The sequence below is a fragment of the Syzygium oleosum genome, unplaced genomic scaffold (assembly GCF_021117445.2).
Source record: "Syzygium oleosum isolate NSW1041296 unplaced genomic scaffold, Sole_v2.1 Sole_v2.11, whole genome shotgun sequence".
Classification (NCBI taxonomy): domain Eukaryota; kingdom Viridiplantae; phylum Streptophyta; class Magnoliopsida; order Myrtales; family Myrtaceae; genus Syzygium; species Syzygium oleosum.
In genome coordinates this window covers 7,693,261-7,715,981 of record NW_026607495.1, presented here as the reverse complement: position 1 = coordinate 7,715,981, position 22,721 = coordinate 7,693,261, and the positions used below count along the sequence as shown (strand labels likewise).

At 40.4% G+C, this 22,721-nt stretch overlaps 3 protein-coding genes across 5 annotated transcripts; 1 reads left to right on the top strand and 2 right to left on the bottom strand.

The window, feature by feature from the left end:
• Positions 1–1,624: 1,624 nt before the first annotated feature.
• Positions 1,625–8,407, bottom strand: LOC115686718 (uncharacterized). Of its 2 annotated transcripts, none has more exons than XM_030612094.2 (9): positions 8,273–8,407; positions 6,354–6,582; positions 5,280–6,225; positions 4,402–4,469; positions 4,260–4,321; positions 3,615–3,718; positions 2,510–2,582; positions 2,241–2,421; positions 1,625–2,068 (listed from the first exon to the last, which is right to left on the bottom strand). In XM_030612094.2, exons 2-9 carry the CDS (start codon positions 6,556–6,558, stop codon positions 1,983–1,985), a joined length of 1,725 nt encoding a protein of 574 aa, XP_030467954.1. In that variant the 5' UTR covers positions 6,559–6,582; positions 8,273–8,407; the 3' UTR covers positions 1,625–1,982. The 2 variants fall into 2 exon arrangements, with proteins under 2 accessions (XP_030467954.1, XP_056171931.1); XM_056315956.1 differs by lacking the exon at positions 8,273–8,407 and adding an exon at positions 7,637–7,650.
• Positions 8,408–10,615: 2,208 nt separating this feature from the next.
• On the bottom strand, positions 10,616–13,668 carry LOC115686726 (uncharacterized). Its single transcript, XM_056316222.1, has 5 exons — positions 13,402–13,668; positions 12,307–12,605; positions 12,102–12,224; positions 11,406–11,696; positions 10,616–11,116 (listed from the first exon to the last, which is right to left on the bottom strand). Exons 2-5 carry the CDS (start codon positions 12,568–12,570, stop codon positions 10,910–10,912), a joined length of 885 nt encoding a protein of 294 aa, XP_056172197.1. The 5' UTR covers positions 12,571–12,605; positions 13,402–13,668; the 3' UTR covers positions 10,616–10,909.
• A 1,846-nt stretch (positions 13,669–15,514) lies between these two features.
• LOC115686723 (ADP-ribosylation factor GTPase-activating protein AGD5-like) lies at positions 15,515–20,730 on the top strand. 2 transcript variants are annotated; one of them, XM_030612102.2, is made up of 10 exons: positions 15,525–15,901; positions 17,544–17,602; positions 17,782–17,872; positions 17,999–18,053; positions 18,157–18,247; positions 18,368–18,602; positions 19,174–19,491; positions 19,672–19,887; positions 19,997–20,052; positions 20,269–20,730. In XM_030612102.2, the coding sequence occupies exons 1-10, from the start codon at positions 15,851–15,853 to the stop codon at positions 20,423–20,425; spliced, it is 1,329 nt and encodes a 442-aa protein (XP_030467962.1). In that variant the 5' UTR covers positions 15,525–15,850; the 3' UTR covers positions 20,426–20,730. The 2 variants fall into 2 exon arrangements, with proteins under 2 accessions (XP_056172191.1, XP_030467962.1); XM_056316216.1 differs by lacking the exon at positions 19,672–19,887 and having other exon boundaries at positions 15,515–15,901.
• The last annotated feature ends 1,991 nt before the right edge of the window (positions 20,731–22,721 follow it).

The window sequence follows — 22,721 nt, the reverse complement described above, 5'->3', positions numbered from 1 at the left end:
GCGAGGACTGCCCTCGCCGGCGTCGGGCAAGGCCAGCCCTCGCCTAATACGGGCGAGGGCGGCCCTCGCCGGCGTCGGGCGAGGGTCGTCCTCGCTCGCCCAAAGTGCGAGCGTACTCGCCCGACGCGGCGAGGGACCCTCGCCTCGAGGTCGGGCGAGGGCCGACCTCGCCTGGGCGGGCAAGGACAGACCCTTGCCCGACGCCGGCGAGGGCCGCCCTCGCCAGATCCAGCGAGGGCCGCCCTCGCCTGAGTTGGGCGAGGGCAGCCCTCGCTCGCGTCGGCGTGGTCGAGCCTCGCCAGCAGCCAGCGGGGCTGACCTCGCCGGCTTCCGGCCAGAGGTTAAAGATGAAGAAAAAAAAAAGAAAACAAAAAAATTAATAAAAATTCGAAAAAATAAAAAAATAATATTAAAATTTTAGTTTATGGTAAAATTGTCACATGTGTACCACTTTGGGGTTTTTTGTGGTATGTTCAGGGTAAAATTGTCATAAATGTACTAGTTTGAAGTTTTTTGTGATATGTTCGGAGTAAAATTGTCACAAGTGTACCAGTTTGGAGTTTTTGGTGGTCAAAAAAAAGTTCGGGGTAAAATTGTCACACGCGTACCAATTTGGGATTTTTGGCAGTATTAACCCTTTTAAATATTTATTAACTCGGCAATCAAGTATATACGGTTGTCTTCTTCAATTTGATACGTCAGTGTATAGAAAACTTTTTCGGTGTCATCTTTCGATACTTATAGGTTATCTAATTATATTTTTCATAAATGCATAATATCGATACACAACAAACAATTTTTATTTACTTTTTGAAAGTAATGATCTATTTAGGAGACTGACTCTGATTAATTTATTTTGTATATTTAACATAACATAGTTTCATTTTATTACGAAAAAAAAAAGCATTTTGCTTTCAGTTTATACCAAAATAATATGACTCGTAATAAAACGTGATTTGTGTAATGCATTTGAAGCCACCGGCCTGCGATACCAGAAGTCGGGAAAATAACACTCTGGTCGTGAAGGAGGTGGAGAAGAATGCTCCTGCCGGCAGTGGCGGGAGGCATGGCAAAGCCTGTGGTTTTCAAGTATTTTCCTCTGTCCAAAGCGACGGAAGAGTTCCATATCGGCAAAGATACTACTCCTTCCGTTATGTCGTAGGTATTGTGACTAGAGAACAGCCTGGATACAAAGTTCTTCCAGAGTCATCGGCAGGGCGCCTGCTGCACCAGAAAGGAAGAGGCTACTTTCGATTAAGTCATCATCGGGTCCTTCGCATGTGCACCTCTATAATGTTCAGTGAAATTTATACATCCGGCTTGCGGGAGATGTTAAGAGTCTGGTGCAAAATTTTGTACATGGTGGCTTCTACCTGAAGCCGTTTCTTATAGTGGCGGTATCTGCTTGGTCCGTCTTGATGAACGCTTATACTTCATCAGAAAAAGGAAAAGCAAGTTTTACAGCAACGAGAATTGGATCTATAGACAACTTATATGATATGAACACAAAACACACTAGTTCATCAAAACCTATGTGCACCCATAAAGAGTAACATTAGTCTATGCAGTGCTTGAGACCTTACCCGTGGATTGCAAACAAAAAAGATCAATAGCAAGGTCACGGTAAAGGCAAAACAAAGTGTGTATTTCTCTCTTTTTCTCCAAAAGTTTCTCTTATCTTCCCCCCTACAAAAGGAACAGAAAAATGGCAAAGAAGACAATCTACAAAATAGCATAATCTGCAGGTTTACATAACTCCGGGGACTCCACAAGTCTGGTGTATTTTGCAATTAGCAAATTCATTAGGTCAGACTTTCAAACAGATAAGAGGAGCTACCGTTTGTGCACCAAAGACAACAATGCACCATCCCCACCAATTTTATCTCGAAAACAAAAGCGATGTGCACATTTACTTGATTTCAGGCGCACTTCATGCCGCAGTGTAAGATGAGGAAGCCTTGGATCTTATTGCCTGGACACAGTCACATATCCGACACAGACCATAGGTAAGCCTCTCTCTCTGATGCTCGTTTCTCGTTCGTCCTTTTGAATAGTTCCTTCTCATAACCTGCGTTAATGTGGGAGACAGGATAAACAAAGTAAGCACCATATGCTAAGCATGCTTCTGTACTCTAAATCTACAAAAGATTTCTCCTTCCTTCCCAGGGCAAGGACCAAAATAAATGTTTTCAGCCTCCAGGAATTTACGAAAAGCATGACATGCAAAAATAAGAACCCACCAGTACTACGATCGACTCCATCCCAGTGTCTTCCTGGTCTTATACCATATCGATTTGGAGCAGCTTCCAATCCCCTTTTCAACCAGCTGTGACTGGGAATGTCCTGAGGAATTACAAATCCTGATTCCTTCATCTTCTCATCATCCCCAAAATCGGCAAGCGCTGGCTCCAAATGTTTTTTCTGTATCAGAGGAAAGGAAAAGACTTATTAAATCAATACATTTATATCGTATTTTGTCAACGCTAACATTAGTAACTTGATGAACTACCTTTACTAAGTGTGCCATGGGATCTCCCCATCTAAGTCTGTCCTTTAGCATTTTATCGAGTTCTGGATCGTCTCTGCCAATTAAAAATGAAGTCAGAACCAAAAAAAACGATATGAAACAATTAGAGAACTTCCGCTTTTGAGCATTATAACCTAGCAGCTTGCCCATCCTTTAGTCTAATTGACTATGTCTAGACTAAATCTTCCCAGCGTCCACACAGGCATGCCAGTGCCCCCTAAAAGAACATTCCACATACAGCTTCCTATATAAACAGTTAATGCAGTAGTACAATTTGTAAACAGCAACCCTAAAAGCAACAAAAAGCAATATATGAGAGCGTGTTAAAGATGTCGATACAATTTATGGTAAGGAGAAAAGGAAGAAGTGTAATAGTGCTGGAAGCGGTGGTGTTAGTGGTTGTGGCAGTGGTTGCGGTAGTGGTAGCTGTGGTGGTGGTGGTCATCACAGTGGTGAAGGTTGCAGTGGTGGCAATAGCTTTGACAGTAACTTGACAATGTCAGGTGATAACTTAATGCCACATGCATTTTCCACCCAGTGAGATTGGACAAAGGGCACCATAAAAAGCAAGGTACATGTTACAAAACTATTGTGTGTGGCTAAATTCATTGGATGTTCCATGCAAAAGCTAAGAAATAACATCTCAGAGATTGCAAAATAGGAAAGACGGTATGCTGCAAATGGGAAGACTCCAGGACTAATAATGTTCCACTCTCCTCTACGAGTGTTGTCTGGCCATTTAGTCTCGTATTTCCCTTCACTACGTCCTCACCCTTTTTGTTTTCCGGAGAAAAGCAATTTCATCATCTCATCTTTTTCCTAGAGAAAAGAGTGTTTGCCAAATTACAGCTTGGTATATTTTTAAGGACTATTTCAAACGTTCCCAAACAAAAAATAAAAGAATCTAAAATGCTCCGTGTCATTATGCAGAGGAAGTGGAAGATAAAATCAGAAGTAATTCTTTGTTTTTCATTCCTCATAGATATCTTGCCAGCTTTCCAGTAACAAAGGAGGAAAGAGATATCGAAAACTCTTTTTCTCTTTTTCTGTTCTCTCAAATAATGAACAAGAATGCTATTCCTCTTACCTAGTCCGAGCAAATGGTTTGTCCTTTTCACTTTCTAGTTCCTGCAGCCTCTCTTCTGCTTCCCGTTTTTGTGCCAAACCCTTGCCCCACTCCAGTTTCTTTTCCTGAGAAGGGAACACATCAGAAAAACTAAAAGAATCTCATGCAATTGGACCTTAACAGGGACATCACTGACGGAATGAAAACAAACCTGAAATTCCATGATAAAAGTAGCAAATAATGTAGTAAAGCAATAGATTAATTTAGTATCATGACAGGCATAAAATTGTTTGTTTCCTGAATCTTCCAAGGTTTGCCCATGGTGTCAAACTATTATCCACATACCTTTTTTCAAGTCAGTTAATTTAAACAATTATGAAGAGAAAGGGAAGTACCAATTCTTTTTGGAGTTTACCATAATGAGAAGCAATATGAATACAAGTAGTTTGTAAGTTTATACAATCCATGTTTTCCTGATGTCTGACATAATAGTCACAATAACAACCAGTCAGGCATACAGCTATTTATTCAAGATACGCCAAAAGAGTTTTATATTTCCATTCACATAAAAGTCAACTCAAAACTTTGTTATCAATCAACTACAAAAGATGATGAAATAGAAATTATGGACGCACAAGATTGCTGCCAGTGCCTCCTCAAAAATACCTTGGGCTTTTCTTCTACTTTCTGTTGTGACTTTAGGACCTCCTCCTTTGATAAGCGTCTTCCTGTAGAACTGTAAGTCAGGCCAAGACTTATGGCATGTGCAGGAGCATCACTGTTAAAAATTCCATTTAACGATAGTTACCTGTCAATTTATCCCGATATACAGCCTCAGCTCCTTTCCCAGTTTCAGAAGCATCCAATGCATTAAACCTGAGAAAGCATGAATATATTGTTCTCAGAGAAGCTCTAAGCAGAAGCTACTTTGCTAACAGAAAAGATGCTAATTATGTAAAGAAGAACAATATATGCTAGCAGAATAAATCTTGAATGTTGAACTGGATGGCTACAAAATGCATTATGTGAAAAACACACAATAACTACCAAAGTACCAACTATGAAGTTATTCAAAATAGAGTAACCAGACTTAAAGAACCAAATGGCACCCATGCCATCAAATAAAGATGCACAAGTACTTCCTAGCTATTGAGAATAGATTATTACAACAAAGCTGAGAAGAGTAAAAATGACAATTCGAAAAAACCAGGTCCACAGGAAAGTTCTCAAACAAAAGAAGCTCCATGGATAAGAAATGCTAGAGTTCAGGTGAAAAATCTTCCAGTTGCTGCAGGAAGGCCAGCAACTGGTCATTATGGGATGAAATTGGCTATTAAGGCCTCCAGCATCAAAATAATGGCTGCAATGCCTGAGATATTTTTCACGCAGCTAAAGTGGGATGATCAAGTGAGCTTATGCATACAGGTAAATATTGTGCATCAGACATCTCAGCTACAACAAGAAGCGAATAAACACCGATGCCTTTACATAGAAGCATCAGCTAATACTCTCCCTATCAAAATCATGCTCAAAAGCAGGAATTTTGAACAAGCGCCATCTACATTTAAGTTTTCTCTAATCCAAAGAGATCATGCTCACTGTGTTCAAATTAAAACACACACACAAATAGAGAGAGAGAGAGAGAGAGAGAGAGAGAGAGAGAGAGAGAGAGAGAGAGAGAGAGACCTCAACCACTCGTCCTTCTTAATTTTAGCCATGGCCTTGCTGATGTCTTTACCAGAAATTAGTCCGGTTGCTCCCTCTTTTGTGTCCGCAGAACCAGACAAATTCTTCCTACTTTTTCTCGGTGGAGAAAGGTCAGAAGCAGAAGGAAGTGAAACATCAATTTCCTCTGATAGACGACCCGCAGGATGATCAGGTGATGACTGCTTCCCACCACCCTTCCGGCTTTTCCTTGGCAGTGCCAGATCTGAACCCTCAAAATAAGGGCCAACTGAGGGTGAACTTCGTAAATCAGGATCGGGAGGAGTGCTATGACGTCGCCGACGTTGCCTTGGAGGTGATAAATCAGTGTCTTTTCTACCAAAATCTGCATCATCCACATGTGGCTCAGATGATGGTGCATCCGATGTAGCCCTCCTTCTACGAGGTGGAGATATATCAACATCCGATATGATGGATCTCGTAGACTTAGAAATTCTTTCAGGTGATGACATACGTCTCAGCTGCTGCCTAGGGGGAGATAAATCAGTATATTCCTTGCCAGAAAATGGCTGCTTAGGACCAGGTTCTGGTGAGGGAGAATCATGTCGCACCCTCTTCCGACGAGGAGGGGACATATCAAACTTTGTTGCATTTAAATCCGTAAGTTCTGCACCAGGTCCAGGTGAGGGAGTATCTTGCCGTCTCCGACGTGGTGGTGACAGAGCAGCATCAGCAGGACCCGAAGGCTCTAGTCCATGTTCTGGTGAAGGTGTGTCATTCCGAGACCTTAAACGAGGTGGAGACATGTCGGCATTTTGATTAACTAAGTTGGAGGAATCTGAAGAAAGTGAAACCCAGCCACTCCCATCATCAGAAATTGAGTGATAAGGACGTCTGGACTTGAGAAGCTCCAGCCTTCTCATTCGCTTCACTTCAATGTCTTCATCAATTTGGGGCTTTGCTTCATCTATGAAACAGAACATACAAGCATGAACATCAGGGACCATTAGCTTTATTTCTCATCTCTTTCTAAGACAAAAAAAAGTACATCAATTGAGACTTTAGACATCAAGAGAAACACAATCACTTTTTTACCAGCTGAATCATCACTATTTTCTTCTTCTGTGAGATTTACGGGCTTCTGCCAAACTGGATCTTCATCCACAACTAAAACCCCAGCAGCATCTGTTCTCGGTTTCTTCTTTTTCTTCTTCTTCTTCATCTTTTCTTGATCCACAGTACTTTCATACCGCTTCAAATATTCTTTGAGGGACTTTGGACCTGAGGTTGAGGCTGCCATTCTTTTTTATGCAACTGCTACTTCCTAGAGTACAAGGTTAAAGTCAAGAAAATATATATATGTATATCTCCAAGATATGAAATTATCACAAGAATGAAGAGCAATATCTCATTAGACTCCATAATAGTTTAAAGATGAATTAGAATCCAAATGCTAGTCATAAAAGATGGAAAAAGCGTTTCATATGAGCATCAATCCATATCTTCTCTCATAATCACCAAAATTCAAAACAATATCTTTAATGCCCACCAAAAGGATGAAATTATCACAACAATGAAGAGCAATCTCATTAGACCCCATAAAAGATAAAGCAACTCATACTTCTGCATCCATAATCATAACATTTCAAATTTCACGCCTAAATCAAACACAACACATTTATTAAACTTGTCACATGCTATGAACAGTTTCCCAATTATCATGAAGAAAGGAGTTTGAATGTATGTGAACATATTTAAATGCCTAAATGTGTCATACAATGATACAATCACTGTAATATGATAACTTGCTTAACTATTTTCATCTAAATGATATTTAAGAGGATTAAGAGGTCATCCCATATACATGACAACTTGTTTAACCAACCGCATACAATTGTCGTTGAAGGGGTTAAGAGGGTCGACCAGTATGTAATACATTTATTTTTCATGAAAGAACAAGAAGTCTGTTTATAATATAAACACGCTGAAGCTCAAACCAGAGCATGCAAAACCATGCGTCATGAATGCGTCATTTTATGAAACAAAAGACCGCACCCAGCCCTAACCGACCCTTATAATTCACGTTGTATACAAGGGCCATCCTCCAACTAGTAAACAAGAATTGACATGGAGCGAAATCGCAAGAAAACAATCGAAGGAACAGCAGGTAGGGGGATGGCCAAAATGCCCACAACAAAAAAGAAGATGTGAAGCACAGGGGGATCAAATTAAACCCATTTCTAGGCACCATCATGTCATCATCACAATACTCAAACCTCAGTCAATCTGATATTGAAAACCAAGCGTAACGAAGCTCAAAGAAGCATAAACCTAAACATGTCAAATGCACCCCCGACAACAAAAAAAAAAAAATGCACCCCCAACGAGCATAGTTGTATACAATACAAACACGCTGAAGCTCAAGCCAGAGCACGCACAATCATGCGTCATGTATGCCTACTTTCACGAATCAAAAGACCGCACCCAGTCCGAACCGACCCTTATAATTTATGTTGTATACAAGGGCCATCCTCGAAGTAATAAAAAAGAATAAACACCGAGAGAAATCGCAAGTAAACGATCGAAGGAACAGCAGGTAGGGCGGATGGCCGCAATGCCCACAACACAAAAGAAGATGGGGAGCACAGGGGAAATCAAATTAAACCCATTTCTAGGCACCATCATGTCATCCCCACAATACCCGAACCTCGTTCAACTCTGATATTTAAAAACCAAAGCTGCGACGGAGCTCAAAGAGGCATAAACCCAAACACGTCAAACGCACCCCCCCAACGAGCACAACTGTACAAACCCAAAGTAAATCGGGGGAAAGACCCAGTAGTATAAGGGCGATTCTGCAGCGGAACAAGCATCATGCGAAAGAAAGAAAGAACAAATTGCAGCCCACTTCGTTACAGAGCGCATCGACAGGCTTCAATTACCTTGAACAGAACACAGACCGGCATGTTGGAATCAATGGAAGCATCAGGAGAGAGGGAGAGAGAGAGACTTACAGGCGAGTCGGTGAGGGAAGAGCGATGGCGAGCTCGGATTTGCAAAACCAGCTGCAGAAGCTCCTATAGAGAGAGAGAGAGAGAGAGAGAGAGAGAGCCCAATTAGAGAAAAAAAAAACCCCTTTAAATTTAAATGCCGAAAAATATATATTAATTAATTTTAATGATAATTTCAACGTGACTAAGGAGAAATCAACAAAATGAAAAATAGAGACATGATATGTTTTCTTCCATCATTTGATGTTCTAAAATCAATTTCCAAATACCCTCTTTTGGGCCAAAATTTCCCAATATTTACACTTTGAATTTGAATAGAATAGAATAAATTGAGATGATAAATCTCTCGAATTTGTAACTTAACATTTTTATTGGGATTGACACTAGGTATATGGATGAGTACGACATATCCTATCTTGACAGTGGCCGTTACATTTAAAGATTGGAGCTGATAAAAATTAAGTAATCAGATAAAAAGTAACTTGGCAAGAAAATAAAAATTTATTTAAAAAAATCGTCCGTCTAAAGGCCGTCAATGGATGGGCCTGCATCGGGCATAATTTGTTGCCTAAGCCTGCCCACAAACATAAATTTACAATATTCCTTTCGAGGCTCGGGCAACTTATCTAGAGACCAATTGAACCGAATCGAATCGTATGAATAAAAGCTTTTGCCCAAGTCTACCCAATTTTCCCTTCAAGCCCTTATGACACGGGCAAGCCTATGCTACTTGAGGATTGACATATCCATGATCGAGTCTGCCTAAAACTACTGGTAAGAGAACCACCACACAAGCAGTGTCTCCCTCATGATTATGGACGGCAATCACCCTAGTTTACACAAAGATCGAGACTCTCAATGAGAGCTAATCTCAATGGTTACGGATTCCTTATTAAATGCTATGTGCATTTTAATCAAATTCGTTTTCAATCTTTTTCTATCATTAAGGTGAAGCTCAAACTATTCTTGTTTGTCGGTTATTTGAATTATATTTGAATTGAGGGATAAAAGAAAAAGGTTGCAATACACAATAAAGTCAAAAGTTACAAAATTAATGAACTTTGTACTCAAAGGATTTTGTTATGTTTTATTTTCAAATCAATTGAATTTTTAAATGGAAGTATTTCCATTTATATTCTCAATTAAATGGATTTCTTTGAATCATGTATGCTACATTTAGAATGATGCTCCGTTTGAATCGAGGAAAGTGAATGATTTGAAAAATATTTTTCTAAAAAGAATCGCTTATATCGCTTACAAAAATAGATGAACGGAAAGTATTTGCATTGGCCACGAAAATGTTTGAATATTAGCGAAAATAAAAAAACTTATCATTGGCGAATTATCTTAAGCGATACAAAAGATCATTTTCAGGAAAATATTTTTCAAATCATTCATTTTTCACGAAACAAACGAAGTCTAAATAGACTACAAAAGGCAGAAAAAAGACTAGCTATAATGTAAGTAATTTGTGTTTTAACTTAGTTTGTCACTGTATATGTATTAAAATTCGTCTAGGAATGACTTGCTGCATTCTCAAGGAGTTCCTTCCGTTGATGTTCTTTAGAGGCAAGTCAGACTTGCAGCAAAACATAGATTCGAAGGCTGTGTTGAGTTGAAGTAACTTCTCCACTTCACCAGCAACAACGCATTAATTGGGGTTATCCCTTGGTGATTTAACTTAGAAGTCTGCTACTTGGCCAGTATCAAGCAAGCCTCTTTTTCGTAGGAAAAGGCGACCGGCGGCAATCACTTCTATCACTTCTATGAAACATTGTAATCGGAAATAGCTACTCCGTAACACTCACGATCGACAATCCATGATTGGCAAACCTATCATTAGACCTATCACCGTAGCCTCATCAAGATCGTCAAGATGCTAGCAGCTACAAAGTCTCTCCATGCGACGATTGCATTACCTATCCACAAAAGAGGACAAAAATATTGAGTCCATGATATCATGTTACCATTTAACGGCACTGGGTCGCATCCAGCAAGACCTTTCTCTATATTTCTCCTAAGCAGAACACACAGAGCCTTTGCCTATGGTAGATTCATACTGTTTGCTATAAAATTTATCACCTTTATCCTCAAGATGCGAGTGAAAGATACCTGACTAGACCATGCTAGCTAAAAAATCAATTCGCGACCAGCCTCTTACCATCACTTGCATGGCCAGTCTACATAGCATATGCAACAGTGGGCCTCAAGCCAAGCAAGCAATAGGAAGAAGTATGATTTGTGCGTCCTTGTTCATGGTAACTAAGGAGTCTGGGGCAAGATTTTGAGCAGAAGCAGAAAGTACATAGCAAAAACATTTCAAGCAAGCTGCATGCAACAAATTGCAGCAGGGAAGAAAATGGATATGCATATAGAGGAATCTAGTACATCCTTGCATCTCAAACTACCGAGATTTGAGAGGTCACTAATGGATTTATGTCTATCTTCTGTACATCCATCGAGAACTAAAAGTACAAAATTAAAGTACTTAAAAAGAGCCAAGGCATATAGAAAGAAACATTAACCAATAACAAAATCTGCACCCGTCTCTCGGTGCATCCAGAAAATACCTTGAACTTACTTCCCAAGTGAATACAATGAACATGTATGTGGTCTGATGAAATTCAGGGTCTACTCACATCACTCATTCTTCTTTAGCTTCATCTTGGATTCGGCGTCCCCGCTGTAAGGTGCAACATGGTATGCATACTGCTGGAGTACGGAGAACACAACCATCTCCATACATACCAAGACATTCTGAATAGCTTCTTCGATGTGCTCCACGTCCAGCCAGAAATGATGCGATTTAAGGATTCCAACTGCAGCTAGTATTTCGAGCACGACTCCCTGCAAGAAGTCAAACAATGCCAATTACAAACAAGCGCCACTTTCCAGTAAACAGGATTAAAGGTTACTCACATAGAATAGACAGGGGACAAGCTTTTAATTTAAAAAGAGGGAGGAAAGGAAATGTCCAGGGTGAAGTCTCAGGGTGGAGAATCCTTATGGTATGTGGTGAAATATAAGTTGAGGCGTCAATCGAAGAGCTTTCTTATAAGTAAAGCTAAATAACATAAATAAGTTGAATATCTAGCTAAGTGAATCTATTGAGAGAAGAAAGAGGATAAGAAGTTACCTGCCAAAAGCAGAAGAAGACAATGCCCTTGATGCACATGAATTTTGCAAGAGGCTTGTGTGGCGCCAGCTCCTTATCAAACACGTGATAGAAGACCACCAGGGAATACAAGGCCAGTGAAACTGAAACGTTGAGAATGATGGTGAATGTCCAACTTAACCAACTGGGGTACATCCCAAGAACCTGAAGCGTAATCATTAACAAGGAACATGCAGGACGGATGACAACAAACTGCCATGTCCAGTATTTGAGAAGCTTAAGTACATGATGGTCTAACCGAACTGTGCGAGGCTGCAAGTTGAAAGATAATCATGTCATAAATACGAAATTTAAAAGAGATTGAAACTGGTTGAAGACTATTCCAGTCAAAAAGTTCGAACAAATATCAAAGAATGTGCTGCCTTCCAAATATCCTAATGAATGCCGAAAAGAGCTGTGAGAAGAAAGAGGTCAAAGATCCTCACTTTTGCCCCATTCTTGAAATTAATGTAAATCCATGAGAAGATGGTTGTTCAAAAACAAGAGGAGCGTATAAAATCTCCATTAGGTGTTTCCTCCAACCAATTCCCTGTTAATGGGTTATGTACCTTAGTTTGAGTGCCACCCTCTCAGCTTTTAAAAACACAGAGAGAAAAAAGTCCCATTATCTGCAGTTTACAAGCTGAAAAATAATCAAGAAGAAGAAAAGGTCCGCACCTGGAAAAGTGTCATTGGGAAAGAATGGTGAATTTCCCTTCCCTTGATCCCATCAGGTACTATGTTTTTGCTAATGGAAATGTTCAAGTAACTATACATCAGAGCCATGAACTTGGCAATCACCTGCGTGCAGAAAGTCAAGCACTTGTCATAAAGGAAAAGGCCAACGGCAAAGCGCACATAATTGTAAGCAGCTAGCACTCACCAGAGCTTCATAACATTCCTTAACCGCATCCAAGAACATGAAAAATGCTTTGCTCCCTTCTATATCCAACAAGCCAATAAAAGAGTCGACTGCATATATGGGCGCCATAAGGATGATAATGATTATGGCCTTTTGTTCCTTGGGGTTCTTCCAATAAAAGAGATGCTGCGAGAGGAGCTGAACCGTGAAATGCATGGAAAGCATTACGCTAAATGCAGACCCAAATACAGTGATCTGCCCACGATCTAGCGTGCTTAAATCCATTATTCAGCAGCGGTATCGAGAGATAAAATCAGGATCTGCAAAATCAATTTCATAAGTCCTCTGATCCCATATTTGCCGAACATGAGTAAAGTACAAATGGTCAAACCTCAAGACAGGCGCATCCTGAAAGGCAAAACACATGCAGGGGACTTGGGGACAACAGAAGCATTACAAATCGAATCAATGTGTGCAGAAGTTCTACGAGGACAATAATCACGGGAATGGGATGCACGGAACAGAGCGCCGCCGAATCCAACGTGACCAGATCTGCTCTCTGCTTCTCATTTCATCTCAATAAAAGCATGGCAGCCCAACATGAACCCTTTCGAGCACCCTCTCTTCATGCAATGTTGCCACAAAATAAACACCAAGTCCTATCCAAATTTACAGAGAAACCGAAAAGATCAGACCATCTGCACGGTCGACAACGGCCCCTCCTCCTCAACATCAGTTCAAGCCTCTTACACTTCACATTGGGTATGCTAGAACACCCAGTACTAAGCATTAACATGTCTTCTACCTTTCTCCATGAGAAACCATCGCATGTACGAATTTAAGAACAGAACCAGTCGACGGAACATTTCGGGGCATAATCAATCCGCCATAGCTGATGTGCGTCAAGAACGGCAGGTCCCGAATCAAATGCACGTAATTTGGAGTTGCAAGCGGATTAAACGAAAACCCATCTCTTTACACAAACTAAAAATCCTAAACTTTACAATTCGTTCGATCTTGTCAACGCGAGCTCGACGATTCCTAGGATTAATCTAATCAAGAAAGAAAATGAAACTAGTGAAACGCTACACGAGAGCGACGGACTCACTGGATCACCAGAAGTAGAATCGAGTTGAGCGCGAGATCGGAAGATCGGCGAGGTTCCCGGGAGCCGCCTGCGCCTACTCCGACGAAGGTCTTGCCCGGCAAGTGCAACCAATGGGAAAGAGCGCCGCCTCGAAGTTCTCCACGCGCCGCCGAGCACGGCCGAGTTCAACCGCCCCGGGCAGGTCCGTTGACTTTGCTCCGACGGATCTGACGTGGCGAACGGGGACAACACCCTTGACGGCGATGTCGGAAAGAAGAGTGACACACACATATATATATACACGAACATTCCAATTCCATATAAGATAGAACGATCGAGGAAAAATTATATCGTCGGTCCAAAACTTGTGCAAAATGGGATCAAATTTCCACCCATTTAATTTGTGCACTTGAGTCCTAACTTTAAACTTACATTGAAAAAAAGTGAAATTTAAAACTGTCACCATCATCTTAATATCTTATGATGCGACGGAAATAATTATACATATTGTTCGTCCAACGAACTTAATTACACTTTTCGAAAGAATAAAAAATTTAGAATTCAATTTAACTTAATAAAATGTTTAAGAGTTGATTACATTTCCTACATGAGATTTTAAGCTTCGTGTGCCCTTTTTTTGAAAAATCGATGTGAAGAAATTAATTTGGTTCGTACATAGAGAAAAGTACCAAAAAAATCATAAACTTATTACATTTATACCAATTCAGTCATAAACCTTTTAATTGAATCAATTTAATCTTGAACTTCTTTATATTTGTATCAATTCAGTCAATCCCGAAATCGCTGACGTGGACGCCGGGCGTTCTACGTGACACGGCCGACAGACTGTTGGCGTTGATGTGGAATTTTTAAATAATATTTTAATCTTTTTTAAAAATTTTAATATTTTTTTTCCTTTTTTCCCTTTCTTCTCCTTCCTTGGGCCTATGATCGGTTGGCCGACGATCGACCACATGCGAGGGCATCACGGCCCTTATCGGATCTGGCGATGGTTGGACCCTCGCCCAAGCCGGCAAAGGCCACCCTCGCAGCTCGTGGCTTGGGGGAGAGCCCCCTTTATCGGGGCTGGACCCTCGCTTGCGATGCCCTCGCCGGCCCTCACCTGTGGTCGAGTACTAGCCATGGGCACAGGAGAAGGAAGGAAAAAGAAAAAAAAAGAAAAGGAAAAATAAGGAAAGAAAGAAAAAATATTTAAAAATTATTGAAATTGTCCACATCAGCGCTGCCCGTGCCACGGAAGATTGGCGTCCACATTAGTGATTTACAGCCTAAATTGGCTAAATGGACTGAATTTGTATTAATGTGAAAAAGTTTATGATTAAATTAGTCATATTAAAAAGTTTATGACTGAATTGGTACAAACGTAATAAGTTTATATTTTTTTTGGTATTTTTTGCCTTGTGCCCATCCCTATATAAACTAAAGTAGACATTAATATCCAAATTGACCCTTTTTGCCTTTGCTAAATACATGATATACGGCGTTATTAGTCTTGCCCTGCCCTTGCGAACCCAACCCGTCCATATATTAAAGAAAATGATTTTGAAAGATTCTCCTCCGGAGAAAGTACATGTGAAGGTGATATTACAATCCTTTGGGTATGCCGGTATGGTATCACCGCATTCGTCCAAATTTCATGATTCAAAACTCTTACCCTATCAACAAAACGTCAAGATATGATTGCCTATGCAACATGTCGATACCGCATTGGCAAACACGTGGTAGCCGCTACTAACGCTCGTCACTGATGGCTCACTGTTACAATGTCGTATCGCCATCGATGGCCGACCGCCACCACCACTGACGTCGGCAACGCCCTCTTGGCAGGCTTAGGGTCCTTCATGGACCTGTGCTTTTCTCTGGGCTCGGGGCCTCGTTTCGGCTCTTGGCATGGCGTCGGTTGCTTCTGGCCCGGCCGATCAACGTCCAGGAAACTTCACAGCGAATGTAATGGACGGAGAAAAGTAAAAGAATACGATGAGATACACGAAAAGGGCAAACAAAAATGGCGGCCGTCCAAAAGAAGGCACGAGGCGTGATGTTTGCCCACTAGTAGAATAAAGTTACGGCAGAGTCAACCATTTTCCTCATCTCTCTTCCTTTATCTTTCCGGCCTCCCCCAGAGCGAGAGAGAGAGAGAGAGAGAGAGGGGAGAAGAAACGAATGAGGGCAACGGCCGGTGCTGTCACATCAACGCGTGTGTTGGGAACCCAGGTCGTATTTTTCTCAGGAGAAGAAGAATCCTTGCCACCTCCGCCACTCAGAAACAAGCACGAACCCACCACGCAAAGGGGCGAGAGAGAATAAGTAGAAGTCAATCAAAGGCGGAGGAAAAGAAAAGAACCCCACTTTGCCATCTCTCTCTCTCTCTCTCTCTCTCTCTCTGTAGGATTCTCATTGAGAACAGGGTACGAGTTTCTGCAGAGAAAGGTGGTGGAAGTTTGTTTGGTCGTAGGCATGAACGGGAAGGCCAGCGTTTCCAAGGAGCTTAACGAGAAGCACAGAAAGGTTGGTCCTTGAGCTTTTATCGGCTTTATTGCCACGAGCTTTTGACTCTTCGAACGTTTCTTTGCTTTTGGGCTGGTTCGATTCTCTTCGTTCATGGGTCTGCTCGTTTTGGCTTGGTTATTGATTCTTTCTCATCTTTTTCTTTCCAACGACTCTCGTGATACAGCATGTAATGGAGGTTGAGTTGAGTTTTCAAGATTGAATGATTGCGACGTTTTGAGTTCTGATTTGTGTTTTCTGCTGATGCATCTTTAATTCCTGTATTAGCTTGTTTTTTGCTCATTTGGGTTGCTATTCCGTGCTTGATATGATTTAGCTTTTTGCTCCAATCTGAAACCGTTGCGTTATAGCGTGGTTTTACCTGGTTCATGGATTGGTTGTTGACTCTAACGAGGCATTGGGTGCTTAAAGCAGAGATTTGCTTCAATGTTTTCTCAGTTAATCCGGTTCTCCCAAAACTTTAAACTTGATTGCAATTCATGATTATATAGTTTAGTGTTCGGGGAATTGTTGTTCTTTGACCAGAACGTGAACCACCGAAATGAAACACCTTTTTTATTTTATTTTTTTATTTTTTTGGGGTTTTAATTCGAGTTTATTTGCTTGAGCTAATTGTCTTTTGAGTGGAGTAGTTGTCTGTCTTGTTTAAAGGAGCTTCTAGTGCTGAGTCATGAAATTTGTATCCAATAAGATTATATAAAAATAGCTGTATTATTCAAGCGGTTGGTGACATTTGGTGATTCGATGATCACTAATTTTTCTTCAGCATAGGCCCACAATTTGAGTTGTGTTTCATTAACAAGTCAATTATGGGTATTTGGATGATGTATTTTAATACAGTACCCAGCTGTCTATTTTATTTGACCTTCTGCTTTGTTTAGTGACCAACTTGTGAAGAACTGCGACATCCTTGAATTCTAATTGGTTGAACTGCCTATAAGCTTAGTCTATGAAGTCTGTTCTTGTTCAACTAGTTAGTTTGATATAAGGTCTGAACCTGTTCTGGCGTCCCCCTATTTTTATACTCATAAAAGTCGACAGCATTTGATGTGTATCTGTCCTGTTTGTATAGATATCCTTGCACTTAAACGTACAAATGTGAGTGTGTACATTCATATGCAATAGAAATATTATGTGTGTATATCCATATGTACATAAACGTGTCAGAGGATCAATCTCTGGTAAAATGAATTTACAAGTACTTTTATGTGCACAACTCGAGGAGGAAGATTTTGACAATGTTCCTAGTGCTTGTAGAAAACGGGCCTCATATGTGGACGTGATAAATATCCTTTTATGAATAAAGTTATTGACTAAACTATTTTACATTAGACACCAAGGATCAAAACTTAATACCCCTTTAATGAAATTCTAGTGGTAAAATTGTATGCCAGTAGCCTGAGATTACCTGATTGTACGTGTGATGATACATTTGCTCTCTCTCTCTCTCTCTCTCTCTCTCTCTCTCTCTCTCTCTCTCTCTCTCTCTCTCTCTCTCTCTCTCTCTCTCAGTGTTGCTCTTCCCCTTTCAGAACTTCTTCTATTTTTCTCCCTGGCCAGACCCCTTCAGAACTTTTACTTGACTTGTATTATTTATAGCTTTCCATATTCTTATGGAGGACTTTGCTTCATCTCATTACAGATATTGGAGGCTCTCTTTAAATTACCAGAGAACAGGGAATGTGCTGACTGCAGAAACAAGTAGGTATCCTGTGTGGTGGTTGTTATGAAGTTGTGTCATAGTGGTGATCAATAAATGTTAGAAGGGAGAATACTATTTAATCTCTAATCTATGAGTACTAACTTGTTTTTCATGTGACATCTGCCATTGTTTTGGTTATTTCAAGCTAAATGACGAATCTGACTTGTTTGATATGCAGAGCCCCACGATGGGCTAGTGTGAATCTGGGAATATTTATATGCCTGCAATGTTCCGGAGTACATAGGAGTCTCGGAGTACACATATCAAAAGTACATACTCTTCCTCTTGCTAATTTGATGGTCATACCAATACACTAAAAAGTCTTACAATGTTCATCAAGTGCATGTGTTCTCGCCAATATGTAGGCCTCACAATTTTAACTTACTTTGATCCAGGTGAGATCTGCTACTTTAGACACATGGCTCCCTGAGCAGGTTGCTTTTATTCAGTGTAAGCTCCCCTGATAATTTCACTCATTATGTTCTACTACTGACCATTTTAAAATAATGTAATGTTAATCGGGTGATATTAAGACTTTTTTTTTCTCTATTAGCTATGGGGAACGAGAAAGCGAATAGCTATTGGGAAGCAGAGTTGCCTCCGAACTACGGCAGAGTTGGAATCGAAAACTTCATTCGTGCAAAGTATGCCTTCATAGAGTTCATGGGTACCAGATAGCTGAGATTTTGCCTCATTTTTTAGGGCCTTTTTTCATCTCTGTAAATGGCTGAACTCTCACTTAGTGATTGATCCCTTTGGTCCAGGTATGTTGAGAAAAGATGGGTACCTCGAGATGAAAAAATGAGATCACCACAAAGTACGAGTGGAGCTAAAACTCCTGTCTATAAATCATCACCTGATAATGGTCACCGCAGTGGCTATTCAAATAGGATAGAGCACCCTCCAGCTGAGAAGAAAAATACTCATTCATCCAATGGAGATGCTAGAGTAATTGCCTTAGAGAATAGTACTTTAGCACCTGCTAAAGTAACACCACAGGTAAACTCCATTTTGGCACTTGGTTTTGTTGTGTCTTCGTTTGAGATGTGCTTCTCTCGATTAAAACGGTATGCTTGATCCAGGGCTGATCCTGTGAAAAGGAAAATATTATTTTGAAGTTTGATCCATTCCATTTATTTACCTGAAAACAAAGAGATCCTTATTTTGTATAATGAAACGGTTTTAAGTTAGTTAATGCATTGTGTTTTTTGGGGCTTGAGATTTTCCATTGGTAGTGTAAGCAAATCCTATTTGCTCTTTGCCCTCCTTTTGTCATTTCAAAATTTCACCATCCTGTGGAAGTATCAAACATTATTTTACAAAGAAAGAAGACTCAAGAATGCAAGTACCTGTATACTTGTTATTGTCAGAAAAAGCATCTCTTTCAAAATTGCTGAAATTGTTTCGATTGCCTTGATACTTGAGCTGCATGTAGTACTCTATACTTGATTTTTTGAGTAATATGACAAAGAAAGCATTTTTAGGAAATGTATATGTCATTTTCACATAGCAATCGACAAATTAAAGAAGTTTGGAATTTTAGTGCTAAGACAACTGGCGCTGTGAATAGGTAGTTGCCAAAACCAAGCCACAAGACAATCTGGAGAAACATGTACCAGAAGTTTCCAAGGCTGAGTCTATGAGAAAAGGGGCGGAGAAACCTAAATCAGAAGTCCCCGAAGCTGAGTCTACAAAAAAGCCAGCAAATCTTCCCCCAGTTGCCCCACCGGCCAAAGTTGATTATGCTACTGAGCTTTTCAATTTGCTCAGCATGGACAATAGTAAACCAAATGGCTCCCATCTGGACTCTGCCAATGGCAATCCAAAATCTGGGATTCAGGATCTAAAAGTAAACTCTCGGATAGCGACTTCATACCATTCAGAGAAGGTAACCGCCAGTATTCCCTCGTGTTAAAAAGAAACCTTATGGATCACCCATCATTTATTTGAACTCTTTTTCTTGAGCTGCTTAGGTCTGTTCATTTATTTGAGTCATTTCTTGATACTGTTGTGCTTCCTATAGGAATCATGTTAGTCTCTGTTTCTTAGTATTCTTGATTTTGTGCAGTCCAACCAAGTGTCTCCATTCTCTATCCAACAACAACAACTACTTCCTGTCCTATCTCAACAACAGTCCTTCCTGGGTAATGGAGTCCAATACCATAATGTGAACGTACCTCAGCCCAGCTTGAATGTTGCCCCAACAGCGTCTCAGCAGTATAGGGGAATCATTACTCAATCTCCTGTCATGATGTCGTTAGCCGAAACACAGAAAAATATGCAGGTTTAGATAATCTGAAGTTTCCCTTGCAAGTTTTGCGGGATTCACTTCGCTTTTTAACCTTTTTGGTGAGAAGAAGAGTACTTACCTCGTTATTATTTCCCTGTACCAGATGGCAAATGGCCAACAGGCGAGGCTTGTGGGTTCAGTTGCTTATCCACCTCAGAGGTAGACAGACTCAAACTTAACCCCATGTGATCGTTTTCTCTTTTATATATTTCAACTGGGTTCTTCCGGATATCTGTCTAGACAATCTGTTAATTTTTGTATGATCGTGCTCACGTTGTGATTAGTTAGTACTTAGCACAAAACGGTTTTCTAGTGCCATTTTCACCCTAAGATCAACTTTTAAAGGTAATAACAGTATTTTTCTTGTTCAAATAGATCCTACATTGGTGGGCCAGGAGCTCCAATAAATGGCGCTACAAGAACAAATTTTCCTCAGCCCACGACACGGCCAAGACCATCCATCACCCCGACTCCATCCGGGCATGATTACGACTTCTCATCTTTAACGCAAGGACTATTTGTGAAACGGTGATAAATAGTTGCACGTGTGAATATTGAATTCCTTCTTTTTCTCCTTTTTCATGAGGATCTATTGGTTGATTTGCATGGAAATAGCACACTAGATACTTTCTTCCAGGATGGGGTGTTCATAATTTGGGGGGGATAGATATCATTCTTGATCTGGGAAGTGGGACAATTTATATTGGTATCTGCTACAATAAAAGTGGGTTGCTGTGTTCTTCGTTTTGTTGAGTAACACTGAAAGGGGCAGGATCTATTTCAATGCCTGTACCTTTTGTAAATTAAACAATTCATTCTGACGTTTCATTCTGCTAATCTTTTGTGGTGATAGAACCTTAGGTCACATCTTACATGGAGGAGAAAGTATGCTATGCAAAGCTGATATCACATATCACGCTCGCGTGGTATCATCAATGAATTGAATATCCTTATCTAGTTTCCTTTCGACGGTAATGAATGCACGTATTGAAAACCAGAGTACTTCTTTCGATCTGGTAATAGTACATAAGCGACTGGCGTCGTTTCATTTCGGTACTACATGATAGAATGTTCTGACTAAGAAAAGGGTAAATCTCAAATCCATATTACTATATCTGTGTGTAGTGAAGAATGCCAGGGATTGACCTTGTAAGGCTTTCGGAGCACTACAAACAGCTGAAGAGGATGCTTGTAAGGCTTTCGGAGCACTGCAAACAGCTGAAGAGGATGCTAAAAAGTTATCATCTAAAGTGAAATGATACCTTTTGAAGAAGAAAGATTCACAAAATTTGCTCCATCATAGATTTCTTGGAACCCAAGACAGAACAATTTAAAAGCAACCTTAAGCGAGATTAAAATCAGCTTACTTAGACATTATCGTATTCAAACTATGTGAAAACGCGATGATTGCTAATAAGATTGACAAATATTGAAACTTGGAACAGAAGACTCATACCTTCGATGTACGAGTTATTATTGTAGTCGTGCTCTATAGAGAGTTTTGGCTTAAACAATAGTATTTTTCAAGTTCAAAATCTTTATATGTGGCAATTTCTATCTGAAGTTTGGGGATAAATAAATTCCAATTTCTTTAATTAACAATAACTTTACTTTTTTTTATAGCAAAAGCAACAATTTGACTTATCATCACAAAAGAAAAAAAAAAACAGAGTCAAACTCATGATTATTATCACTGATAAAAAAATCCATAACCTCGTTAAACTTGACTTCAATATATACTTATGAATAAGAATGACAAATCTTCCAATTTATATATAACTAGTAATTTTGCTCGAACACATTGCACGTAATTAGCAATTTGAGTGTCGTTTCATTCGTAGATCAGAGGCTGCGAGGCAATACCTTCCTGTTTCTGGCCCAGAGGGATCGCTGGCAGATATTAGGAGAACAAAGCCAGGTAGCTTGGTGATGCCACACTATCTTCTGCGGGTACCGGGAGGTCCTATTCCTAATGTTCTTGATTCGCGTCGCGTCGGCAAGTGCAGTGCAGGACTGCTTAGAGCAGCAAGGTTCCTAGTAAGTTTCAGGGAGGCGCAGGCAAAGCCCGAGGGCTGTGCAGTGGCATCGAAACCTGTTTATCTTGTGGATGTTTTACGAGATTTCGAGGCCGTTCAGTGCCCAATAAGTAATGTTAGTTGCAGCTTCTGCATGTCTCTGTTGTTGTCTTAGCAGTTCAGCCGCAAACTCTAAACTTTCTGATGGAGGATGGTAATAACTTTGCATCTTGGACTTGTTTGAGGTCTTCAGAATCAGGTGCTTGGTTAGTATGTCAAGTGTTAATGTTTCGCGACTCATCCTGTTCATGCTTCGGCGACAGCTTGTGACGGCAAGCTGATCTTTCGAATTGTTTCGTGACTGGTCTCGCAGTTCGTGCAGGAATCAATACCAGGCATTGATAAATCACTATTTCGAGCAATTATAAATTGCTATTTTTCCGAGAGTGAAGAGAAAAGTGGAAAATGGAACAATTATTTCTACAACCTCAGCCATTGATATCTTGCTTAATTTCAATTATCTAAGGGTCACTATGGTCAATTTATACTTGCCTATGCTTTGAAAGAGCATCCAAACACCGTTATATACTACTAGACTATCTCAAACGAGTTCCTCTCTTATCTTATCACAAATGAATCTTCAAAGGCTACCATGGGTCTGCTTCAATTGCGCCGCGCGCAAGCAATGCCTAGACAACCGTATCGTGTTACGGAACAATCTAAACATGATCGGGGGTGAGCACGAGGCGAGGTTGACCCTCAAGAAGGTCCCGAGTTGAACGGGCGAGAAATAATTTTTGTAGATGGTCAATG

What these genes read in the sequence shown, in the direction of transcription:
- LOC115686718 (XM_030612094.2), bottom strand. Translation starts at nt 6,558, where the DNA reads ATGGCAGCCTCAACCTCAGGTCCAAAGTCCCTCAAAGAATATTTGAAG. An exon ending in AAATAGTGATGATTCAGCTG is followed by an intron (nt 6,226 to 6,353) that starts GTAAAAAAGTGA and finishes TCTGTTTCATAG; the next exon opens with ATGAAGCAAAGCCCCAAATT. An exon ending in AAGAAGGACGAGTGGTTGAG is followed by an intron (nt 4,470 to 5,279) that starts GTCTCTCTCTCT and finishes ATGCTTTCTCAG; the next exon opens with GTTTAATGCATTGGATGCTT.
- LOC115686726 (XM_056316222.1), bottom strand. Translation starts at nt 12,570, where the DNA reads ATGGATTTAAGCACGCTAGATCGTGGGCAGATCACTGTATTTGGGTCT. An exon ending in AGGAATGTTATGAAGCTCTG is followed by an intron (nt 12,225 to 12,306) that starts GTGAGTGCTAGC and finishes TTCTGCACGCAG; the next exon opens with GTGATTGCCAAGTTCATGGC. An exon ending in TCTTCTTCTGCTTTTGGCAG is followed by an intron (nt 11,117 to 11,405) that starts GTAACTTCTTAT and finishes GACTTCTTGCAG; the next exon opens with GGAGTCGTGCTCGAAATACT.
- LOC115686723 (XM_030612102.2), top strand. Translation starts at nt 15,851, where the DNA reads ATGAACGGGAAGGCCAGCGTTTCCAAGGAGCTTAACGAGAAGCACAGA. An exon ending in TTAACGAGAAGCACAGAAAG is followed by an intron (nt 15,902 to 17,543) that starts GTTGGTCCTTGA and finishes ATCTCATTACAG; the next exon opens with ATATTGGAGGCTCTCTTTAA. An exon ending in GCAGGTTGCTTTTATTCAGT is followed by an intron (nt 18,054 to 18,156) that starts GTAAGCTCCCCT and finishes TTTCTCTATTAG; the next exon opens with CTATGGGGAACGAGAAAGCG.